Here is a 19864-nt window from a genome sequence, read left to right as displayed (position 1 = left end):
AGTTTGGGAATTAAATTGTTCAAATACCAACTGAGCAGACTGAAAATGACCTGTAGCCTTTGCATGGTCCAAGTCACTAACAGAGGCTAAACTGTTTCTTGCTTGTGTGGTGAATTAAAATATATGAAGAGGCTTGAGGTAGAGGAGAAATTTTTCTGTGTGAAAAACCACAGATTGAGGGATATGATTAATACTACAGTCCTTTGCAGTTTCTTGTCCCCTGCCACACATAGTAGGAGTTAAACTCTGTGTCGAAACCAGGGGAGAGGTTTTTGCAATAGAGGCCGAGCAGGCGGGCAGCCCCTAGGGGCGGAATGCTGGATGGTATCCTGTGAGTTGTCAAAGGACCAAAAATGTCATTTTCATGGGAACAGGCTGTGCTGGCCAGTTGGTGGAGAACCAAAGGCCAACATGTCCAGCAGATCTGGGCAGGCACAGCCTGGTACCCAGTCAGTCCAGTCTGAGCTCCCCTCTCAGGGGAGGGACTCGTGGACGTGAGTCTGTGATGACAAATGGGAAATAAGTCCTGTTGTCCCAAGCAGATCCTCATCTGCCTCGTCCCTCCCTCTGGGGTGCTCAATCACTAAGGGGAATCCCTATTCCACTGTATTTTATTTTTTTTTTAATTTAAAGTAGGGCACAAAATAAACTATGCAAACAGCTCCATGCAAGTCACCTTCCTATAATGAAGATAAAATAAAGAAATACAAACTTAAAGATTATTTGCAGGGAAGCGAGTGGGAGAGTTTGATTAAAAGGTTAGAGATTTTCAGACATCCATGTTACTTTAATTGGCTTCTGGTAGTGTAGGACGGGATGGCACAGTCTTGTGCATTTCCTCATACCTTGCTGTGCTCAGGAAACCCCAGACCCTGCTTGCGTACTGCACCTCACTCTTGTTATTTCCATTGAAATTGGGTCATTTTTCCTGTTCTGTTTCCAGTAATCATTTGAAATAACAGAACAGGTAAGTTCTGCGGGTAAAACAATGTGTGCGGATTCAGGTTAGCAAAGGAAAAAAGATTTACCAAGCGTTTCTTCTACCACTTTTTTTTTTTTTTTTAAACTGGCTGCTTTGCATTAAGTGAAAGATTTATAACATCAGGATTCAGGATTTTGCTGGTCAGACCTGCAGGAGAGCTGTGTGGCTCCCTGGACAGAATATCCCAGGGATGGGACCCTCCACAGGGTGTGTAGGGAGTTCCCCATCCTGCCAGCAGAGCAGGGAGATGCTGCAGCACTGATGCCCGGTGTAGTCAGTTCCCCAGCGAGGCTGGCAGGTCCCCTTTGAGAAGATGCAGTCCTGGGAGGCTGTCACCAGGGTGGGCAGAGCATCCTGCCATCCTGGCTGGGGTTGAAGCCAGCAGGACTGGTGTTGAGCACGGGGCCAGACCCCAAGCTGCTCCCCAGGGCTTGGATGGAGCCAGACACACACGGGGGGTCTGGCATTTGTAAGCATCATTTTAGGCAACCAACATCCACAGACACCTACTACTAACAGGAGGCATGTTCTCTATGTGTTTAGAGTGTATTAATGCCCACTTACCATGCGTTTCACATGTAATTTTTTTCAGTTTTGCATGACACCGTGCTCCTTTGCATGTTGATAGTGCTCTAAAACCAGTACGGAGGGTTTGCCGCATTAATCGCAAGACTAACATTTAAATGTGTTTTAGAATTGTGAATTTGATGGACTTGGTCAATAAAATCATCAGTCTCTCACACTCATCTTCTCTTTCTTTGCATATTCATTGTAGAGGATGTCTTATATCTTAAAGGTAAGGGTAGATACATCTCTTTGGCTTATCGTGGCAAAGAATGCTCGTTCCTGTTCATGCTTCTCATGCTTGCATGACCCTAATTTTGCCTGGCTGTATCAGTAAGTTATTGTGAGAGTCAGTAGCAACTGGCAAATATGTTTTGAGATAACTCTCAAGAAGGATTTAGTATTATGGTACTTAAACTTCCTGGCATGCCTCTTCTCCTGCTTTAAATCCCTATTGCATGTAACCTACTAATACACTAATTCTCTCCAAATCAGCAAGACTTGTAACTGAGTGAAGGAGATAAAAGCTTGTGTTTCTTACTCGTGGAGTCATAGCAAACACTAACTTTGTGTGTGTTTGTGTGTTCTCTGTGTGTGGGGGATTTATACTCTCAAACAAATTGTGGGCATTTAGAAGCAGTGTTATTTGCCAACTCTTATATTAGAAATCAAATCAAGTCAATGGAATAAACAACATTTTAGGGTTTTCTAGCACAGACCACAGAGTTGGTAAGCACACTGAAAGTGCTATGAATGTATTTGGATTCTTTGGCTAAAGGATTTTAGACACAGGTTGAATTTGCTAGAGGAGCCTGTCCTGGCCCAACCCTGCAGGTACAATTCCCACTGCTGTTCCAGGAAACAGTGGGTCACAACTGTCACATGGGAAAGGCAAACCCCATCATTTTCCCTGACTTTATCGTTGTCTGCTTTGTAGTTCTCTAACGTGTTGAGCATAACAGAGATAACTGCACCAGCTGTGCTGCTCCACTGTCCGAGCTGCCTGTGGGTCTGGGTAAATACAAGAGTCTGTTTCTCTGTAGGATTCCAGCAAAAGCCCAAAAACAATGAAGAAGTTTCTTCCAAAAAGGAAAACTGAAAGGAAACCATCTGATGAAGAGTTTGTTATTCGGAAAAGTAAGTGTTGCCCAGAGAAGCTGTGGTTGCCCCATCCCTGGCAGTGTTTAAGGCCAGGTTGGACGGGGCTTGGAGCAACCTGGTCTAGTGGAAGGTGACCCTGCCCATGGCAGGGGTTGAGACTGAATGATCTTTAAGGTCCCTTCCAACCCAAATCATTCTATGATTCTATTTTTCTTTCATTTCTGGAGGTTTCTGTGTTCTCAGTGATCTCCATGGGACTTTGAGGACACCCTTTCTTTACAGGCAGGGTGCTCTTATTGTGATGAGCCCACATGAGGCTTCTGGAGGTGCACTGGTCCTCAGCCTCTGACAGATCCCCTCCTCCCCTCCCAGTTATGACTGCCACACATGCCACCACCCTCCTCATGATTGCTACCACAAGGTCACAGGTTGTGGGTGGTCTTGTTCTGGGTATGAAGCCAGGGAACTACTCCCAAGTAGTTAAAAACTGCAGTAAAACTGCACATCAGGAGTGGCCAAAATACGTCTAAGAGCTGGGGCAAACCTGGCCACACCAGCAAGTCCTAGAATAGTTTACATGGGGAATCAGGGAACAAAAAAATCCCAAATCCTGCCAGGGTGTTCACCTGCAAAGAGGGATGTCCTGACAGCTCCCTAAAGCCCACTTGGGACATTCCTCTGGGGCTTTATGTGAAGGGCCATGGGCACCCAGGCCATGGTCAAGCTGCAGTGTGCAGCTCTCCCTCGAAAGACAGCACTGAGGGGAGGCTGGAAATTAAGTCTTCATGTTTCCAAGTCCTGCTCTGGTGCTGATGTACCAGAGCCCCCATACAGGGCTGCTTTGCCTGCCCATCTCCCAGCGCTGCCTGCACCCAAAGTCAGGTATCACCCCCTGGGTTTTGCTGAAATGAGCAGCCAGAAGTGCATTTTCATACCAGTTAGTCATGGTGCTCAATGCCACACAGGCACAAAAATGCAAAGGACCTCAAAAGAGAATCGAACAAAGTCCCAGATAGAGTGTCAGCCACGGAAACAACACAATCTTCTCTTAAGGGGCTTGGGAGCAAAGGCTGGGAGAGGTGAGGCCAGAGCACCTTGGTTTTTGTGCGAGCTGTTGTTTGCAATGTTTTACAGGTACTGCTGCGCTGGAGGAAGATGCTCAGATCCTGAAGGTGATCGAGGCATACTGTACTGGGGCAGGCTTCCAGCAAGCTCTCAGCTCAGGTGGGCACACAACCAGATTATTTAGTTCATACTCTGCCCACAACACTGATAACCCCTCTGGGAAAAAACAGATGTTGCATCATACAGCAATGAGACTCATGCTAGGAAACTGTGTGGTGCTCAGTCTTCGAGATAAGGGAGCTTTATCTGCCTGGTGGTTTAGTTGCCATTGTTTTTCTTCTAAACACAGAGAAGAAGCAGGTAGGAGGGCAGATGAGACACTGCTATTTCACCAGTGATTACCTGATGGTAATCTCAGGTTGCTTATAGCTTTAGAAAGGAAGCATGAATATTATCTCTCAATCAGCTGCATGTTCAAGAACAAGCAGCTTCATAAGAACCTAGCATCTTTAACTCTGGAAATATAACTATTTATCATTGCTGCTGAGATGTCGAATTAAATTACTGAACTGTCAAATAATGGCACATTTAAAAAAGGGAGGCCGTGGTTCTTCTGGGAGCTCTTGCCCCTAATCGAGTGGTTTCATTTATAAGTCATGATGTAACTTTAGATGCAATGAGCACTCTTGAAAACTTTCCACTTGCTGCTGTAGCTCCGGGATGTAGGAGCCTGCACTTAGCCATGGCAGGGAGCTGATGTCTCCAGCCTGCCCCAGGCTCACAGCGGAGCAGGGAGAACAAGGGCTTCTGTCTCCAGAGCAGGGTGGGCACCAGGGAAATTTCCCTATTTTTCTTCCTGATGAACAATTCTTGTACACAGGCTCCCGTAAAGACTCCATCCCCCAAGTCCTTCTTCCTGAGGAAGAGAAAATCATCATAGAGGAAACACGAAGCAATGGCCAGACAGTCACAGAGGAAAAGTAAGTGTGGTTGCCCTCCACCTGCAGATCCCTGTGTCACTTTTTGGAAAGGCACTGAAAACCAATGCCCTCTCCTTCTGTGTCCCCACAGAGGAGCAGGGCTGGTGTCACTGACCGCTGCCTTAGTTCTGGCAAAGAACCACTGGGCAATTTCAGTTGATGTTTTGTCCCTTTTAAGGGCAGAGCTGCCTTCCCAACTGCCCTGACGTGGCTGTATCCCTATGGATACTCCCTCTGGGAGTCTGGATCCCCAGTTTATGGCTTATCTGGATGTAGCTAATGGGGTCAGGGAGGACAGAACCAAACAAGTGACTCTTTTTTTTTTTTAACTACTGACATGCTGGGCTGCTGCTGCCCCGAGGGAGCCTGCCTGGCACCCTGCCTGTGAGTGCTCCCAGCCTGTTCCAGAGCTTCTGCATCTGGGTGACTGTGTTGATCTGCTCCCTTTCCAACCCAGATGGTGCATTCCTTTCATGTTTGGTTTTTTGCAGCATAACCTCAAGGAATCAAGCTGCTTTACAAAAGATTCTCAGGCATTTCCATGTTTAAAGACATTGTTATTTATTGCTGTACATAAACAAGGAAGCCAAAGCCACAGACCATTGTTGATAACTTAAAGACAGCAGAACAAGGTATTGAAGTTTGAGAAAAGAGCCCTGAGTTTTGGACCAGTGGCCTATAAATGCTCCTGGGCTGTGTTTCCAGAGTCCCTTTACAGGCAGCAGCCTGATGCTTGTGAAACAGAAGCTGGAAGCACCTTCCCAGTCAGTGCCTGGGTCATGACAGCTCCCGTGCTGTCACTGTTTTCCTGCACACCAACTCTTCTTCTTTTTTTTTTTTATTTTTTTTTCAGGAGCCTTGTTGACACAGTTTATGCACTGAAAGATGAAGTCAAAGAGCTAAAGCAGGTAATTTGAGCGGGATTGTTTGTGCTGGGAGTTGAGGAAAAGCCAGTCAGGCTGTGCTGGGTCATCCTCGACTGGTCAGTGCCCAGGAAAAGTCCTGCTGATGCTGGTCCCACCCTGCAGCTCCCTGAATGAACATTAGTTTTCTTCTGGTTTAGCTCCTTCAATCACAGATTCATAGAATCTTCAAGGCTTTAAAAGACCTTGAGGATCATTGAGTGCAACTGTCAACCCAGCACCACCACCATGTTCACCATGCTCACAAGTGCCACATCCAGACGTTCCATGAACAATTCCAGGAATGGTGATTCCACCACTTCCCTGTTCCAGTGCTTGACAACCCTTTCTGTGAAGAAATTTCTCCTAATATCCAATCTAAATCTCCCCTGGCACAACCAGAGGCCATTTCCTCTCATCCTCCATGCAATTACTTGAGCACCAAAAACCGCAGGAGGGAAGGAGTAGCTGCTCTTGTGGTAACATGAAACTTTCCCCCTATTCTAAAAGCTCTTTCAGCCTGACTGTCCATCTAGGGGTCTGGTGGATACCATTTCTTATAGACTCAGAGAAAATATGTCCTCCACCCTCCAGCCCCAAGCCTGGAGGTGGGAGAAACCACCCCAGGAGAAGAGGGTTCTTCAACCCAGGCTAAAATTACATTTCTAGGGAGGATGTTTCTTCCTGATTAAAGTCAGGAGACTGTTTTGCAGGTCTGTGAGGTAGTAATGATCTGTTTGGGTTAATTGTGGTCCAGTCCACTTATATTGTCATCCTCAGAAGCTCCTTTCAAATGTCCCTGATATTTCATCACCTCTGAGGCACCAGGCACGTGGAAGTACCTCATTGCATCGAGTGCCTGGGCATTAACTGCGTCTTTATTCCTTTATTTCTCACCTTGCAGGAGAACAAAAGGATGAAACAGTGTTTGGAGGAAGAGCTAAAATCCAGGAAGGACTTGGAGAAGCTGGTTAGAAGGCTGCTGAAGCAGACAGACGAGTGTGGCAGGGAGGACACGGGGCGCAAGTCGTCCCTGATCGCCTGAATTCGGGGAGAAGCTGCTGGCAGTGGTGTGTGACCTCAGGTGTTTTTCGGGAAGCGGAACTGGATCCTTTGCCTCTTCTTGCTCCTTATTTTGTTGGTTTGGGGAATTTTGTTACCAAAAAAAAAAAAAAAAAGTCACAGAGAAAAAAAATAGTTTTTCTTCCATCCAATGAGGAAATAAAGCAGAAACAATCGATCACAAGCAAACCAGTAAGCAAGCGGTCCGTGATTCACAATTCATCTGCAGCAACTAATACCTCATCGTACCTGCTACTGGGAGCAAATACAAACTCTGCTGATGATTACTGCTCACAAAGGCTTGGGCAGCAGTTTCCTAGAGGAAGCTTAGGCACTTTTTAATGCTTTCATTCTTTTCAAAAGCACCGGTACCTATTTATTGAATGAAAACATTATTGAGGCGGCATTGAGCAGAAACCAAAAAGCACCACGCTCCTCTTTTCAGATAATCACAACTGGGGAAGCTTTTCCCACTCACCTTCTTTTTCCCCATTAGTTGACTGTAGCGAACTAGAGCCCAGCAATACTGTGGTTCCTGTGTGGCCTTGATACTGATTAAAATGTGCAATTAACATGAAGACATTTGAACTCCTCGGGGAGGTCAGATCTGGAGCACCTGTCAGAGCGCATGGGAAGGTGTGTTGCACAGTGCTGCCTCCTTACAGCTCGTGATTAGCACAACAGGTAACTGCTGTTCTGCCCCCCATCCCTTTCTTATGCATGACCTAAAACTCCTACCCCCCTGCTTTGTTTTCACATTGAGTGTCCAGGTATCCTAGGAGATTATAGTTTTGCTGTGCTTCCCCTTGCAGGACGTGCTTTTCTCTGTATGAAATGTAAACACTGCTTGACAACAAAAAAACAACCCCAAATGTGCTGGTTCCTGCTCCCTCCTGCCCACGTTAGGCTCTCCATCACTCCTTCCCAAAGGCTGGGAATGTAGCCAATGGCCACTTCTCCCCCCATCGCCCCAAAGGGGCTTTCTGCTAGAGAAAAGGAACTTTCTCTTGGAATAGGAAAGGTATTTATGCTTTGACAAGAGCTGGAACGCTTCTGGGAAAAGGATGTGCAACACCCTTCCAGATCCCTGCACAGCTCCTCGAACACAGCACACAGGCAACATGCATATGTATCAGCTATCTTCATCTTATTTGGTGTTATACCCTAGTTTAGATCTGATGTTTTCCTTCCTTCCTTAACAGCATTATAAAAATAACCTTCTGTTAAAGTTAATGATAAGTCTTATTTATCTCACAGGGCAGCATGGTCCCAGGGTGTGCAAAGGCACCACAGATCATTACAGTCACACTGTTACGTTGGTCATGAAGGACATAACAGAGGCAATAATTACAACTCCCTCCTTGCCATTAAAATTCAGCCAGGACATAGGAAATGGTGTTTAGGGAGAAATAGGCTCAAAAAGATCATAAGGAGTGTAATAAGAAACGCTCTTTAAGCTGTTTCTAGGACAAAACAGAGGTCTGGCTACATTTGCCATGCCCAGAGCATCCCAGCTGGATGGCAGCTCCCCACATCCCCACCCAGGCACACAGTTAGTTGAGTGGTTTGGTCAGCAGCTGGGCCCTAGTGTCCCTGTTAAATCGTTTTCCAGGAAAAGGACCTTTGCTGCACACTCTGCTGCCCTGGGATGCCATGCCCAGACACCTCAGCACTATCTGAGGTCCTGCTGCCTGCCCAAAGCTGGGCTGGGAACTGGGCTTGCAACGTGCAACCAGTGCAAGGAAGCAAACCAAGGACCCTTTACACTCCGAGGAGAGGGTAGAAATGTGTCCTCGCTGCCCCCAGGTTTAGTTGAAGCCCGTGCTGTGTACATATGCATGTTTGTGAGATGTAATGTGATGGAGGGCACACTGGGACTTTTTGGATCAAGCGTTTTGTCAAGAGCTAGAAGCCAAAAAAAGACAAGAAAATAAAAAGGAAAAGAAGCCATGCCGGATGGACAGCAATGTTTCCATATTTACTTTGTTTACAGTGCTTTGTAAATAGGTTCCAGTGAGTCTGTCTTTAGATGGATGTTGTGTCAGCTGCCTTCCAGTTTATCTTTGTCATGTAGGTTTATTTACTGTAACTACTTATGCAAGTTCAACTTTTCTAACATGTTTTTATTTTGAACAGTTTTTTAATTGACATTTTCAACAAATAAAGAAGGATAAAAGTCTCTTCTTAGCCCTCGGTGCTGCTTCCTTTGTTTCCGTCGCGAAAGCAAAGCCAGGACTTGCTCTGGGCATCGCTGATTTGCTCAAAATGCCCGTGGCTGCATTGTCCTGCCTCTGATTTACTGGATGCTGGTGGGGATACAGGAGCGAAGGGTGATGCTGGCACTTGGGCTGTTATTCCCACCATCACCCAGACCTGCAGCGGGGAAGGGCGCCTGCTCCCAGGGGAAGAAGATACACTTCCATCCCTCAGGCCCTGCATGCACTCTGCTCACAAGGATGCTTTATGGAGAACAGGCTGCTCTCTGCTGCACCAGCCAGTTGCTGTAGATAAGTGACTTCCTGCCTGTTTGAGATTTTTTTTTTTTTTTTAGTTTAGTGTGTTCTTTTCTGGGGATTAGGTGTGGTGACAGGATTTCCTTTGGTCTACCACTTGGACAAGACTCTCCTGCACACTGGGGTTTTTTTTAACTCTTTGGTAGAGACGTGCCACGCTCTCAGTGTGCAGCCAAAGCGCAAGGAGTGAGAGCAAGAGGACCGGACCCTGCTCTTCCTCTCCAAACAGCACTTGGAGTGGAAAATAGAACATGGAAAAAAAGAAATACTGGCCTTGGGTGCATCATGGAAAAACACTCAAGTCTGAAACTGATGGAAGGCAGGTTGAGATGAGATATTAAGAAGAAATTCTTTACTGTGAGGATGCTGAGGCACAGGTTGCCCAGAGAAGCTGTGAATGCTCCATCCCTGGAAGTGTTCAAGGCCAGGTTGGATGAAGCTTGGGGTAACATGGTCTAGTGAAAGGTGTCCCTGCCCATGCAAGGGGGTTGGAAGTAGATGATCCTTAAGATCCTTTCCAACCCAAACCATTGTAGGATTCTGCAAGACAACCCACTTGAACCCAAGTGGCACTTTAGAGAATTGTTGCAGAGGCAGAGCAGGACCACTTCCAGACCCAAGAGCCTTGGACAGGCATCCTGCAGTTCCTGCTGCCTGTCAGCTCTGAGCTCAGTGGCCCAAGCTGGAGAGACCCTGCTTGCAAACTCACATATAAATCTTTTTTGGAGAAAGAAAACCCAAAATCTCATTTCTTGTACAAAACTCAATATATATATATGTATTTCCAGCAAGTTCAGTGTGTCTTCAGCCATGTAAGCACCTCTCTCAGCAGATGACTATGCTACTGCTTACTCCTGCCACTGCTCATCTATCACCCCCTGTGCCAGTCCTGCTGATGTGTCCCACATAATCACCATCCTCTCTTCCCCTTCTTTACTCAGAGAGAAGAACAAAAATCAGTTTGGAAAACATAAAATCCACAGCCCAAGGACTGACATAGAGGCCCGACGTCAGGGGAAAAGTCAGTGTATTGACAACCTTCAAACTTTCCATGGGGAGAGGAAACCTGTGCCTGCTACAGCACCAGGCAGGGCAGTGGAGGAGAACAAACCACCCGGGAGAAGGGCACAGCTGGATGGCAGCAATCGAATCTCCTCCCCTCCCACACACTACCTCACATCTGAATCCCACAGGCTATTTTTGGCAAGCAAAGAAACAGAGGCAAGAAACAAAAGCCCTGGGAAAAGCAGCGGCACGGGCAGGGGCCAGGGTCAGGCAGGCAGCCCACGGGCAGGGGAGGTGGCAGTTGGCATCTGCTGCGGAATTTACGGACTTGTTTTATGCCTGTTTTTTGTCCCCTCTTTAATTGTGTCCCCCAACCATGTGATTTGCAGCTCTTGGATCCCCTGTCAGTGATTTGGGCTGGGGATCACAGCCCAGCCCAAAGTCTCCAGCAGGTGCCCCTGGCCACTGAGTCTGGGGCTGCAGGGGCTCCAAGGCTGTGCACTGATCACAGTTTCCCCTGGCTCCTGAAGGTTTTTGGCCACATGCACGCTCCTCATGGCCCTCCCCTCCCCATCTGCTCACTCCCAGCTTTTTCTGTCTCAGACCATGCCAGTTTGCACCGTCTTTGGTTTCTCCTGTGGCTCCCACCCACACTCCCACCGTGACCAAGCAACTCCACCTCCCCAGTGGAGGTTTGGGGCTCTCAAGCCACGCCAGCACTGCCTGGCTGTGTTTCAGCAGCAGCAGGAATGCAGTCAGACCTGTGACACTGCAGGAGGCCGGGGGAAGCAGCAGCTGCCCAGCTCCACACACAGCAGCCACAGGATCCCAGCTCGTGCAGCATCCATCCTCTGCTCCAAAGCAGAGACATCCATGCAGGCTCCATGACCTTAGGACAGGCAGGAATAATCCTCTTCCAGTCAGGTGTCCTCAATCCTGTTAAACTACTCCCCACTGCTCTGCTCCACAGCTGTGCCTGTGCTGCACCTCCAGTGCCCTGCTGCCTTCCCAGGGCAGGGGCTCCCTTCTTCCTCCTCCAGCCAAAATGTCCCCAGTGATGCCTGGCCCTGGCACCCCAACATGCCCCAAGGAGCGTGGTGGGATGGCTGCCCCTGGAGGCTTTTGGGACTGGCTGTCCCCAGTGTGCCCCCCCGGTGCCACCCCACTGCACTCTCGGCCTCCAGGCTCCAAGCAGGACCCCAGGAAATCCCAGCCTGGGACTGGGAAGGCTGAGCAGCTTTCAAAACATACAAGGCCACCTATCTCTTAATTCATAAATTGTATTAGCTGGGTGATCAGTGGACAAAACCCCATACTGGGAAGGGGAAACCATGAATATTGAAATAGGCTGCAACAGCATCCCCTGGCAGGCAATCTCTCTCTGGTTACAAATATAAGACCGTTTTAGTTAAATAAATATTCCTTATGCATGGTGTCAGACAAGAGTGGTCCATTCCCTGATGAAGTTAGGCAGTTTTGGAGCACAGCCAAAAAATACATATTGAATTATAGTGCAACCAGACTGTCTCTGAGCTGCATTGATTTTGGGAGGGGGCTGTGCTGGGCACCCAGCACTGCAATGAGCTGTGCAAAGACTGCCCCGTCCATCCCATCACTGGTGGCACTCAGGCACCGTATTAGGACTAGACCTGCAGCCTCCAGTCAAGAAAAGCCTAAGGACTGCCAAAATCTGAAAGCTCTTCCTGTTGATTTCTAGGAGTATCTCCAAATTTTATAACTCTGACAAGTGTCACCAGTATAACACAATGCCCCAGGCTTGCCACCTGTGTCATCTTCAAATACTTTAATAAAATGCTGCATCAGCATCCTTGTGCCCTGCTCACCTTCCCCGCATGCCAAGCTGCAGAATAGGGTTGGGAAGACCCCAGTGTGCAGCATTAACCAGATACCCCACCCCCTGCCAAAGACAGGGTCCTGCTCTCCTGGAGCTCAGGAAAAGTGCCACTGTTGGCACATCCTCATTGAGGACAGCCAGAAGATGCTCTGCACATGCCCCTTGGAGGGCTTGGTCCTGCCACCCTTGTGCTTTTCTAGTCCTCCTCTTAGGGTAGGAGGGGTCTCAGGAGAAGATGCAGGTCCAATTTTGAGGTGCTGCCCAATGCCCCTTCCACAGAGGAGTGAAACAGTCCACAGGCAGAGGGTTTTCTACCTGCAGAGGCAGGAGGAAGGACAGTCTGGTGAGCAGACTGAGGTCACCGAGGGCAGAGCACCACTGGTGCCTTACCCTCACTCTGCCTTGAAATCAGCAGTCCCACCTCAGCCACCAATCACTCCTCTGATGTGGAGCAATTGTCACCAAGTACGAACCCAGCCAAGGCAGTGACACACTGGGAGGACTGGTTGAGTTTCATAGATAGGCATGGATGGAAAATAGGGTGTTCTCAAAATACAGCAGACAGGGTGGCAACAATGCATCACCAGCAGCCAGAACGTAAGGGCAGCGCTGGGCTGACTGATTCCTTTAGAGAAGACGTTCCTAAGCCTTTTCATGTTTTTCCGTTGATGTTTGGTAAGCAGATTGGTACAGGAGATACACATGAACACAGCTTGGCTGAAGTGCCCCAAGCCATCCTACAGTTGCTAGGAAAGAAACGTTGATGGTAGTTTGCTAAACAAAGATCTTGTGACATAACGGGGACAGTGACCCTGCCAGGAACGTGGGGTGTGTGGACCCAGACACACAGCACCAGCATGCACCAAATCATTGGCAGTGGTAGAAGAAAGCTAAAAGCAAACAACAACAGCCTCAAACTTTGTTCCATTTGTGTTCTCAGGGCCCCCTGGCCCTCATTAATAAATAACAAAATATACAAATTAAGAAACAAGAAAAACAAAGAGGCAGAGGAACATAAATAAAGGGAAACAGGGAAAGGCACGTTGCTCAACAAAGTTGGGCTGGAACCCCAGCTCGGGTTCCTCACTACAGCTTGAACATGCCAAAGTAGTTGTTGCCATGGTTGTAGTTCAGTTTTATGGAGTCTGTCACGTTGACAAAGACCATGTCATCTTCCCGGAGCCTGAAGACACCTCCCACCCGGATGGACTGGAGTTCACATACACTCTGGGTGCCCTGTGTCTGTAGTCCCTTCAGCAAGAGCCGGTCCTCTTCCTTGGGGAGATGCAAGTAAACAAAGAGGGTGAAGGGTGCCGAAGATGCTTCCTTGGTGCAGAAGCTGACTTGGGAGTAGATGTAGTAGAGCCCTGCTTCCTTCACCTTCAGTTTCCCCTCCTGGTTGGATATCAAGATGTTTGTGGGGCCATACATGGTCTCCTGCCACTGTAGCACTGTGGAGAGAGTGTGGCAGGTGAGTTGGGAGAAGGAGACATCCAGTTTTTGCAGGGACCCCCTACAGGCACCCGGCCTCACAGCCTCTGTTTGCCTGTGGGGTGTGGAGGTGGGTCCTTCCCACCCCAGGACACCAACCCCAGCCCATGGGAGCATGTCCCTTTCCCCAAGGCCAGGGCAGGTTTAACCCATGTTGCTGGTCACTGGCCCTGACACCCTGGAATCGATATGCAAGTGGAGGAGCATTTTACTTCCTTCATTGGGCCAAGGGGAAATGCTGAGGGAGGAGGATTGCCCATGGTTACCACCACAGACCAAACACACTCCTGTGCCAACTCGTGTAGGGTTTCTATCTCCATGGATTTCAGGGATACAACCTCCAAGCCCTCAGAGCGCTGCCAAAGCACACTGCAACTCCATCATTCAGAACCTCCCATCCCAGGGCACACAGCCTTTCCTCCAAAGTCCCTCCTCCACTTGGCCTCTGGAGATGGCAAGACTTTACCAAGGAAGCACAAAACTAAACACCCCACAATTCTGATCCCCGCCTGGGTGCAGAGCTGGAAGGGCTTTGCACAGTGAGTGCTGCTTCCCACCACCGGGACCACGGCTCCCACAGACCAGCTGCTGCCATGGCTTTTGGGGCACCACTGGTGCCATCATGGCAGCTCACAGAGCTGGTGCAGATAAGCCAATACAGAGATCGGGAAACCACAGGGACTGAGGTCAGCTATGACCTCCGGGAGGGAATTTGAACCTCTGCCTTCCCCAGCCTACAGAGACACCTGCAAGAGCAGCCAGAGTGAGCAACCTGGCTCCAAGGGAAAGAATGGGTTCAACTGCCCCAGAGTCCCAGTCCCTGTGGCAGGGTGGCACGGATGATCCTGGGGGAGCCACGTAGCCCACAGTCCAAGGCTGAGCATCCCACAGGGACATTTGCCCACACGGAGCTGAGCACCAGGCAACTGCTGCTCTCTGGGCTATTTCAACTTGCTTTATGGGCTTAACAAGTGCTTGAGCAAGGAGTTTTAAAGTGCAGCAAGTTTCTCACTTCTTTGATCTTATCTAACACTAAGCTTTCCACAGATAAACTATGCTCTGGGTGAAATGCTGCGTCAGAGATGGAAAGAGCAGTTGCTGATTGCTGTCAGTTACTCCACAATTAAATCAGAAGTGCTCAGGTTGTGAAAGCCTTGCCAGATGGAGAGACTGGCCTTCCAAGCTCATACTCACTTTAGTAATCCTTGCTCTTGAGGGATGTCCCTTAGCTAAGGCTATGCTGGGGGGCAGAGCAGTCAGAGCCCCCATGGTCAATACAGAGGGGCACACAAGTGCAAATGGACACAGGTAGATCTCAAACCTAGCGTGGCCATGGCTGTGAATAAGTGCAGCTTGCCTAAATCAATTTTGATCTATGTTGTGACTGTAAAGTCCTCAGCCAGCCCACATCGCTACCACGACCACTACGGGTGAGAAGAGGATTAAATCAGCAGATACAATATGCCAGCAGAGCCCTCCTGCCACAGCCACCCCAGCTAGGTGTGGCCAGGAGAGCAAAAGACCTCAATTTGAAGAACAAAAGAAAAGTGGGAAGTTTTTTTCCTTAAATATGATGAGAAAAGTTTTACCACTTGTAAAGATCAAGCTGTTGTGGTGCATTTCTAGGAAGGCACATCTATACAGCTACTGAGGACAGTTGGCACGGGATGTGTGAACCCCTTGTGGCACAGGAGCGCGTGGTGACGTGCACTGGGAGGTTTGCTGTGCTTTGGGGACACACTTTCATGCTCGAGTTGCTTTGTCCCTGTCCCTGCGCTAGAGAGCCACGGGGCAGGACTGGGGATGCCCACTGCCATGTCCCACTGGCTCCATGGCTGAGGTCGGACCGAGCGGGTCTGTCTTACCTGAGCCTCCATTGTCGCTCTTCTGAACTGCCAGGTGGACTGCAATTGGCTGCCTCTTCTCTGCTGCAATTCCAAAAGGCCAGTGTTACTAATGCCTTGGCACCCTGTCCCCCCGGGGCAGCACAGCTCCTCTACAGGGACTGCAGCACCTCCCACTATGATGTTTCTCTACAGGCCAATTCCAGCTCAGATACACTGTCTCCAGATTCCAACCCCAGCTCTGAGTAAAGCAGGACCTGGCCTCCACTCAGCAAAGACATGCGGTTGCCTCTGAGGCAGATCCTCTGAGGCATAAAGCCCATGGAGGAGACAGTGCCACCTTTCCCACTGCTGGGACAGGCTCTGGATGTGCCCACACCTCACCTGCCACAGACGTCTCATTCTTGTGTGTCAAATGGGGATGTTCATGGTGCTCATGACCTGCAATGCAGAAAGACCATGTATTTAGTTTTTGGTTCAATTTCATCAACTTCAGCCGTTGTGCCACCCAGAACTGCCTGCCCTGGTGAGACATCCATGCCCAGTGCCCCCCTCCACCGGCCCCATGCTGTGCACAGTCCTACCCCCATGGGGATGCATCAAACCCTGCTCTGTCCCCTGCCTCCATGCCATACCCTGAGCTGCTGCAGGGTGAAGGAAATCCCTTTTCAGACCAAGCTATGGGTGCACTGGTGACAGCAAGAAACTCACCTCTCTGCATTTCAAACTTGGGCTCCTTGATGGCTCCGTCCTGTAACAACAGTAAATAAACATATATATTTTTTTGAAGATGTACAAATAAACGATTTTGAAAGCTTCTGTATGGTCACTGCTCGAGTTGGTGCTGTTTGGCCCTGACATCTCCTAGCAGAGGTGTCAAAAACGACAGAGCCCCTCCAGCACCTTCCCTAGCATCATTGTGTGCAGCAGGGGGTTTGTTTATGATCTTAGTTTTCATGCAATTAAAATTTTGTCAAGGGGAAAGTCTATTTGAAAAAAAAAAAAGGAAAGAAGTAAACAAACATCTCCTTTTCATTTAAAAACATGTCAGAGAGCTTTAAGTGCTGCCAGGCACATCCCTGCCCCTACAGCAGGGGGTTTCAGGGCTGCTGAGCAGGGCCCATCTCAGACACAATTTTGGCAGTCAGTCGGGCACTGATGCAAACCTGAAGGTTTAGCTGAGGTCATTGTTGTCATCAGGCAGTGACAACGAGGAAGAAATGTCCCCTTCCTGCCTGCTTTGGCCAGCACAGCCACTCCTAAACAGAGACCCCTTCTTTATTCGCAGAGCAGCACGTACCTTGTACTGGAGATTCTGGAAACCCTTTAAAATCTGTTCACAGTCCAGTAATGTCGACTTCTGACCTTCTGGTGTCCGACATCTCTGTACTTTCCTCAGGAAGATGTAATCTTCGTCTAAGCTCAACACCTCTTCCATCTGCCAACAGGGGAGAGAAGAGAGGGTGAATGGAATGTTAGTGGGAAACCTGCAACAGCTGCCAGCAGAGCCATGCTGTATTCCTGCCAGGGATAAATTACAGCCTGGGAAGCTCAGGGTCAGATGTTCAGCACTGGGATGAGCTGGGCAGACAAACTGTGGGTACCGAGAGCTCCCACCAGCCACCCAACACAGCATCTGCACCTCCTCTGGGAATTGCACCTACAGAGCTCACCCTGATCGGCAATGCTGGGTGAGAGGATGATTGTTCTGGATCTATTTTTCTATCACCTTAATAATGAGTTTAAATGTCTCTCTCTGCCTTTTCCAAAAGGCACAGAAATCTCAGGAAAGCCCACGGACTCAGGGTTTGCAGCTGCTTCCCCAGTAGCCCCAACAGCTGGGCTGCTTGCTCAGCCCCTTGTTTCCCTGCCCACACAGGGGGCTTGACATTTTTTACTCACTTATTGATTAAAAGAGCTGCCAAGAAAACAAAACGACTTGTGGGTTGGGGCTGAATTGCGCCAAGAGTTTCAGATTGAAAAAAAATGGGAAACCAATAAATTAATAAATAAATGCATCAAAATGCTGATTCGTGAAATTATACCTGGTTTTGTTCTTTTTTTTTTTCTTTTTAAACCTAGCACTCAGCTAAATGGCAAAGAGAAAGGGCAGCTGGACACGAAGACACATGGCTGGGCAGAGCGCTCAGCACAAGCAGCACTGGGATGTGGAGGGCTGGGTTTGAAGTCCTGCCACAAGCTCTGAAGGCAGCTGAAATCCTCCTGCCACCTGTGACTGCATTTCAGCTGCCTCTAATCCTCTGTGGTGACCCCATGCAGTCACATTTCACTCTGCTGGGGACCCTCTACTCACTCCTTCGCCCCAGGCTGCAAACTCTGTGCAGCAAAGTTCCCTGCCACCCCCCTGACCTTTAAGATCCTCTAGCTCAAGACTGCTCTCCATCCTTGAAGATCAGAAATCACCCGCTTAAATTTCAATTTAAGTTGAGACAATACATTTAAAAATCAGTAATGATGACCTTATTGGTGCATCTGGCAAGAAAAACTCGGTCTGGGTTTTAGGCATGGATTTCTTTAGCTGGCAGTCTTTTCTGGTTTGGAGGAAAGTAGCTTTAGATTGGTGATTTTAAGCATTATGCAGTGTGGCTGCAATCACGGCAACCTCAAAAACAGCTTTTCAGACTCTAACTTTTTGGTAAATATTGTCCCAAGTATGGGACAGGATCACCGATACCATGTCTCTTCAAAAAATGATGAACTACTAAGGTCCAGTCTTCTCTTCCCTGAATTGAAAGACAGCACTGAAGTGAGACATTGGTAAAATTCATACATGAAACTCTAAAAAAAATTTCATTTCTGGACCTTTCATCTTCACAATTAGTGTCACAGTGCGTGCCAAGTGCTACAAGACCAGAAAAACCAGCACCAAGCCTAAAACAGCCACTTGCATGCCTAAACCACACTCTCCCGTCCCCAGACTGGCCATGGGCTGCCAGGTTTGCTCTTAACAGCTCTTCTTGAGCGATCCATTCTCTTTTTGTTAATGAAGGGAACGGATCTCTTCCCCAGTGTACATCTTCATGTCAAACTAAAGCAGAAATGAGAACACGGGTGAGATAAATGCTACTGCTGCATCCCTCCAGTGGTCAGCATCGTCTTCTGCCACGTTCATCCTTTGGGTGAGCAGCCTCACCACAGCTGAAGTCAAACCGTGCCAGCAGTCCAGCAGAGACAGGCAACCTCCTTTCTCCACTTACCTTATCCATCTTCATGTGAAGATATAAACAGAAGAGTACGGTCCCGATCATCTGTGCAACAGTAAATACGGTGAGGAAGCCCATGAACATCTTCATGGTGCCAGGCGAGGTGCTGCTGATGGGTCGGGGTGTCTCGGGGCTGTAGGGTTCATTCATCCTCCTTGCACTTGGCTGGGGCTCCTTCAAATGAGCTGCTTGCAAGTAGCATGAGAACTGTTGTGCGAGCGCCCGCTGCTCAAGGGATACAGGTTGCAGCAACCTACACTTCCTGGAAAAACCTCTTCGTAGTGGGTAGGTTTGTTCACTACCGTCTCCCATAACAACAACTAAAAAAAAAGGTTGCTTAGACTTTCTTCTCGCTGTTGCACTTCCATACATTTTTCCTACTGTTGTACAAGAAACAGAGAGAGGTTCTTATTCTGTATATTCATACTTGCCCTTGAATCACTCCAAACTATTCCTTGGTGGTTTTTTTTCCTGTTGGTGATGAAAGTTTTGTGGCAAGTTGTCTTCAAAGAAATGAAGACTATGAATACAGGTAGAGAGCTGCTGAGCAGCACTGTGGGCTGCCAGGGGCTAAGAAGCACTCAGAAAGTTGGTTGTTTCTCAAAAGGGGAAGAAAGGCTTTTTGCTGTTCATTTCCTTCAAGAGAAGGATGATTTTTGGCAGTGAAGATGCTTGGCTGAGGCAGGTGGGTTGTGCTGGTTTCTGCCTTCCCTTGTGCTCCCCAGGGGTGAAGTCTCTGCTTGGGGAGGCTGGATGATCTGGGGGAAGGGATCAGCTTTACGGGCACCCTAGTGACCCTAGTGTGGGCACAGCTTTCATGATCCTCAACAGATAGTGGGACTTTGAAGCCAAAAGTTCAAACCCCCCTCTCCAAATCAATTTGGAGAGACAAGTTTTAAGCAGCTTTCTTAGTATCTTTGGGAGATGCTCACCTTGCACCCAAAGGCACCAGCCATCTCAGACCCTGCATCTACTTATCCATGTTACCTATACCTACATATCGGGGCATGAAAAGTGCTGCTGGAGATGACAGGCACTCCTGTCAGCTGCTGACCTTCCAGTATCACCACCAACTTTGGGCAATGCTTGTCCCCTCTATGCCCTTACCCCTCTCAAGCTGGCAGCAGGGAGGTGAGGTCCTGCCCCCAAGCTTTTCAGGCATCCGACATTCTTGTGTACATGTAACTAAAATAATTTAGGGTAAATACAGAGGGGTCCTCACTGCTTTCAACAGGGGACAGACCTCTTTTTCTCCATATAAAGAGAATAAATGTGG

The 19864-nt window shown here is 48.5% G+C and overlaps 2 protein-coding genes across 5 annotated transcripts in view; one reads left to right on the top strand and one right to left on the bottom strand.

The window, feature by feature from the left end:
• Positions 1-8839, top strand: part of ARHGEF6 (Rac/Cdc42 guanine nucleotide exchange factor 6) — a 40452-nt gene extending 31613 nt beyond the window's left edge. For 3 of the 4 annotated variants that reach the window (XM_027687280.1, XM_027687283.1, XM_027687282.1), the window contains 6 exons: positions 1758-1778; positions 2590-2683; positions 3782-3871; positions 4593-4692; positions 5546-5600; positions 6499-8839. In XM_027687280.1, the coding sequence (XP_027543081.1) occupies positions 1758-1778; positions 2590-2683; positions 3782-3871; positions 4593-4692; positions 5546-5600; positions 6499-6639 (501 nt within the window). In that variant the 3' untranslated portion in view covers positions 6640-8839. The remainder of the gene's footprint in view (positions 1-1757; positions 1779-2589; positions 2684-3781; positions 3872-4592; positions 4693-5545; positions 5601-6498) is intronic. The other variant, XM_027687281.1, reaches the window with a different exon arrangement.
• Positions 8840-12899: 4060 nt separating this feature from the next.
• Positions 12900-18792, bottom strand: CD40LG (CD40 ligand). The gene is made up of 6 exons (XM_027687225.1): positions 18583-18792; positions 16665-16802; positions 16076-16115; positions 15749-15805; positions 15386-15448; positions 12900-13480 (listed from the first exon to the last, which is right to left on the bottom strand). The coding sequence occupies exons 1-6, from the start codon at positions 18736-18738 to the stop codon at positions 13116-13118; spliced, it is 819 nt and encodes a 272-aa protein (XP_027543026.1). The 5' UTR covers positions 18739-18792; the 3' UTR covers positions 12900-13115.
• Positions 18793-19864: the final 1072 nt, after the last annotated feature.

The sequence above is a fragment of the Neopelma chrysocephalum genome, unplaced genomic scaffold (assembly GCF_003984885.1).
Source record: "Neopelma chrysocephalum unplaced genomic scaffold, ASM398488v2 Primary Assembly neopelma1_73b, whole genome shotgun sequence".
Lineage (NCBI taxonomy): Eukaryota > Metazoa > Chordata > Aves > Passeriformes > Pipridae > Neopelma > Neopelma chrysocephalum.
Note: the sequence above shows the minus strand (reverse complement) of the source record. Positions and strands in the feature narration are given on the sequence as shown.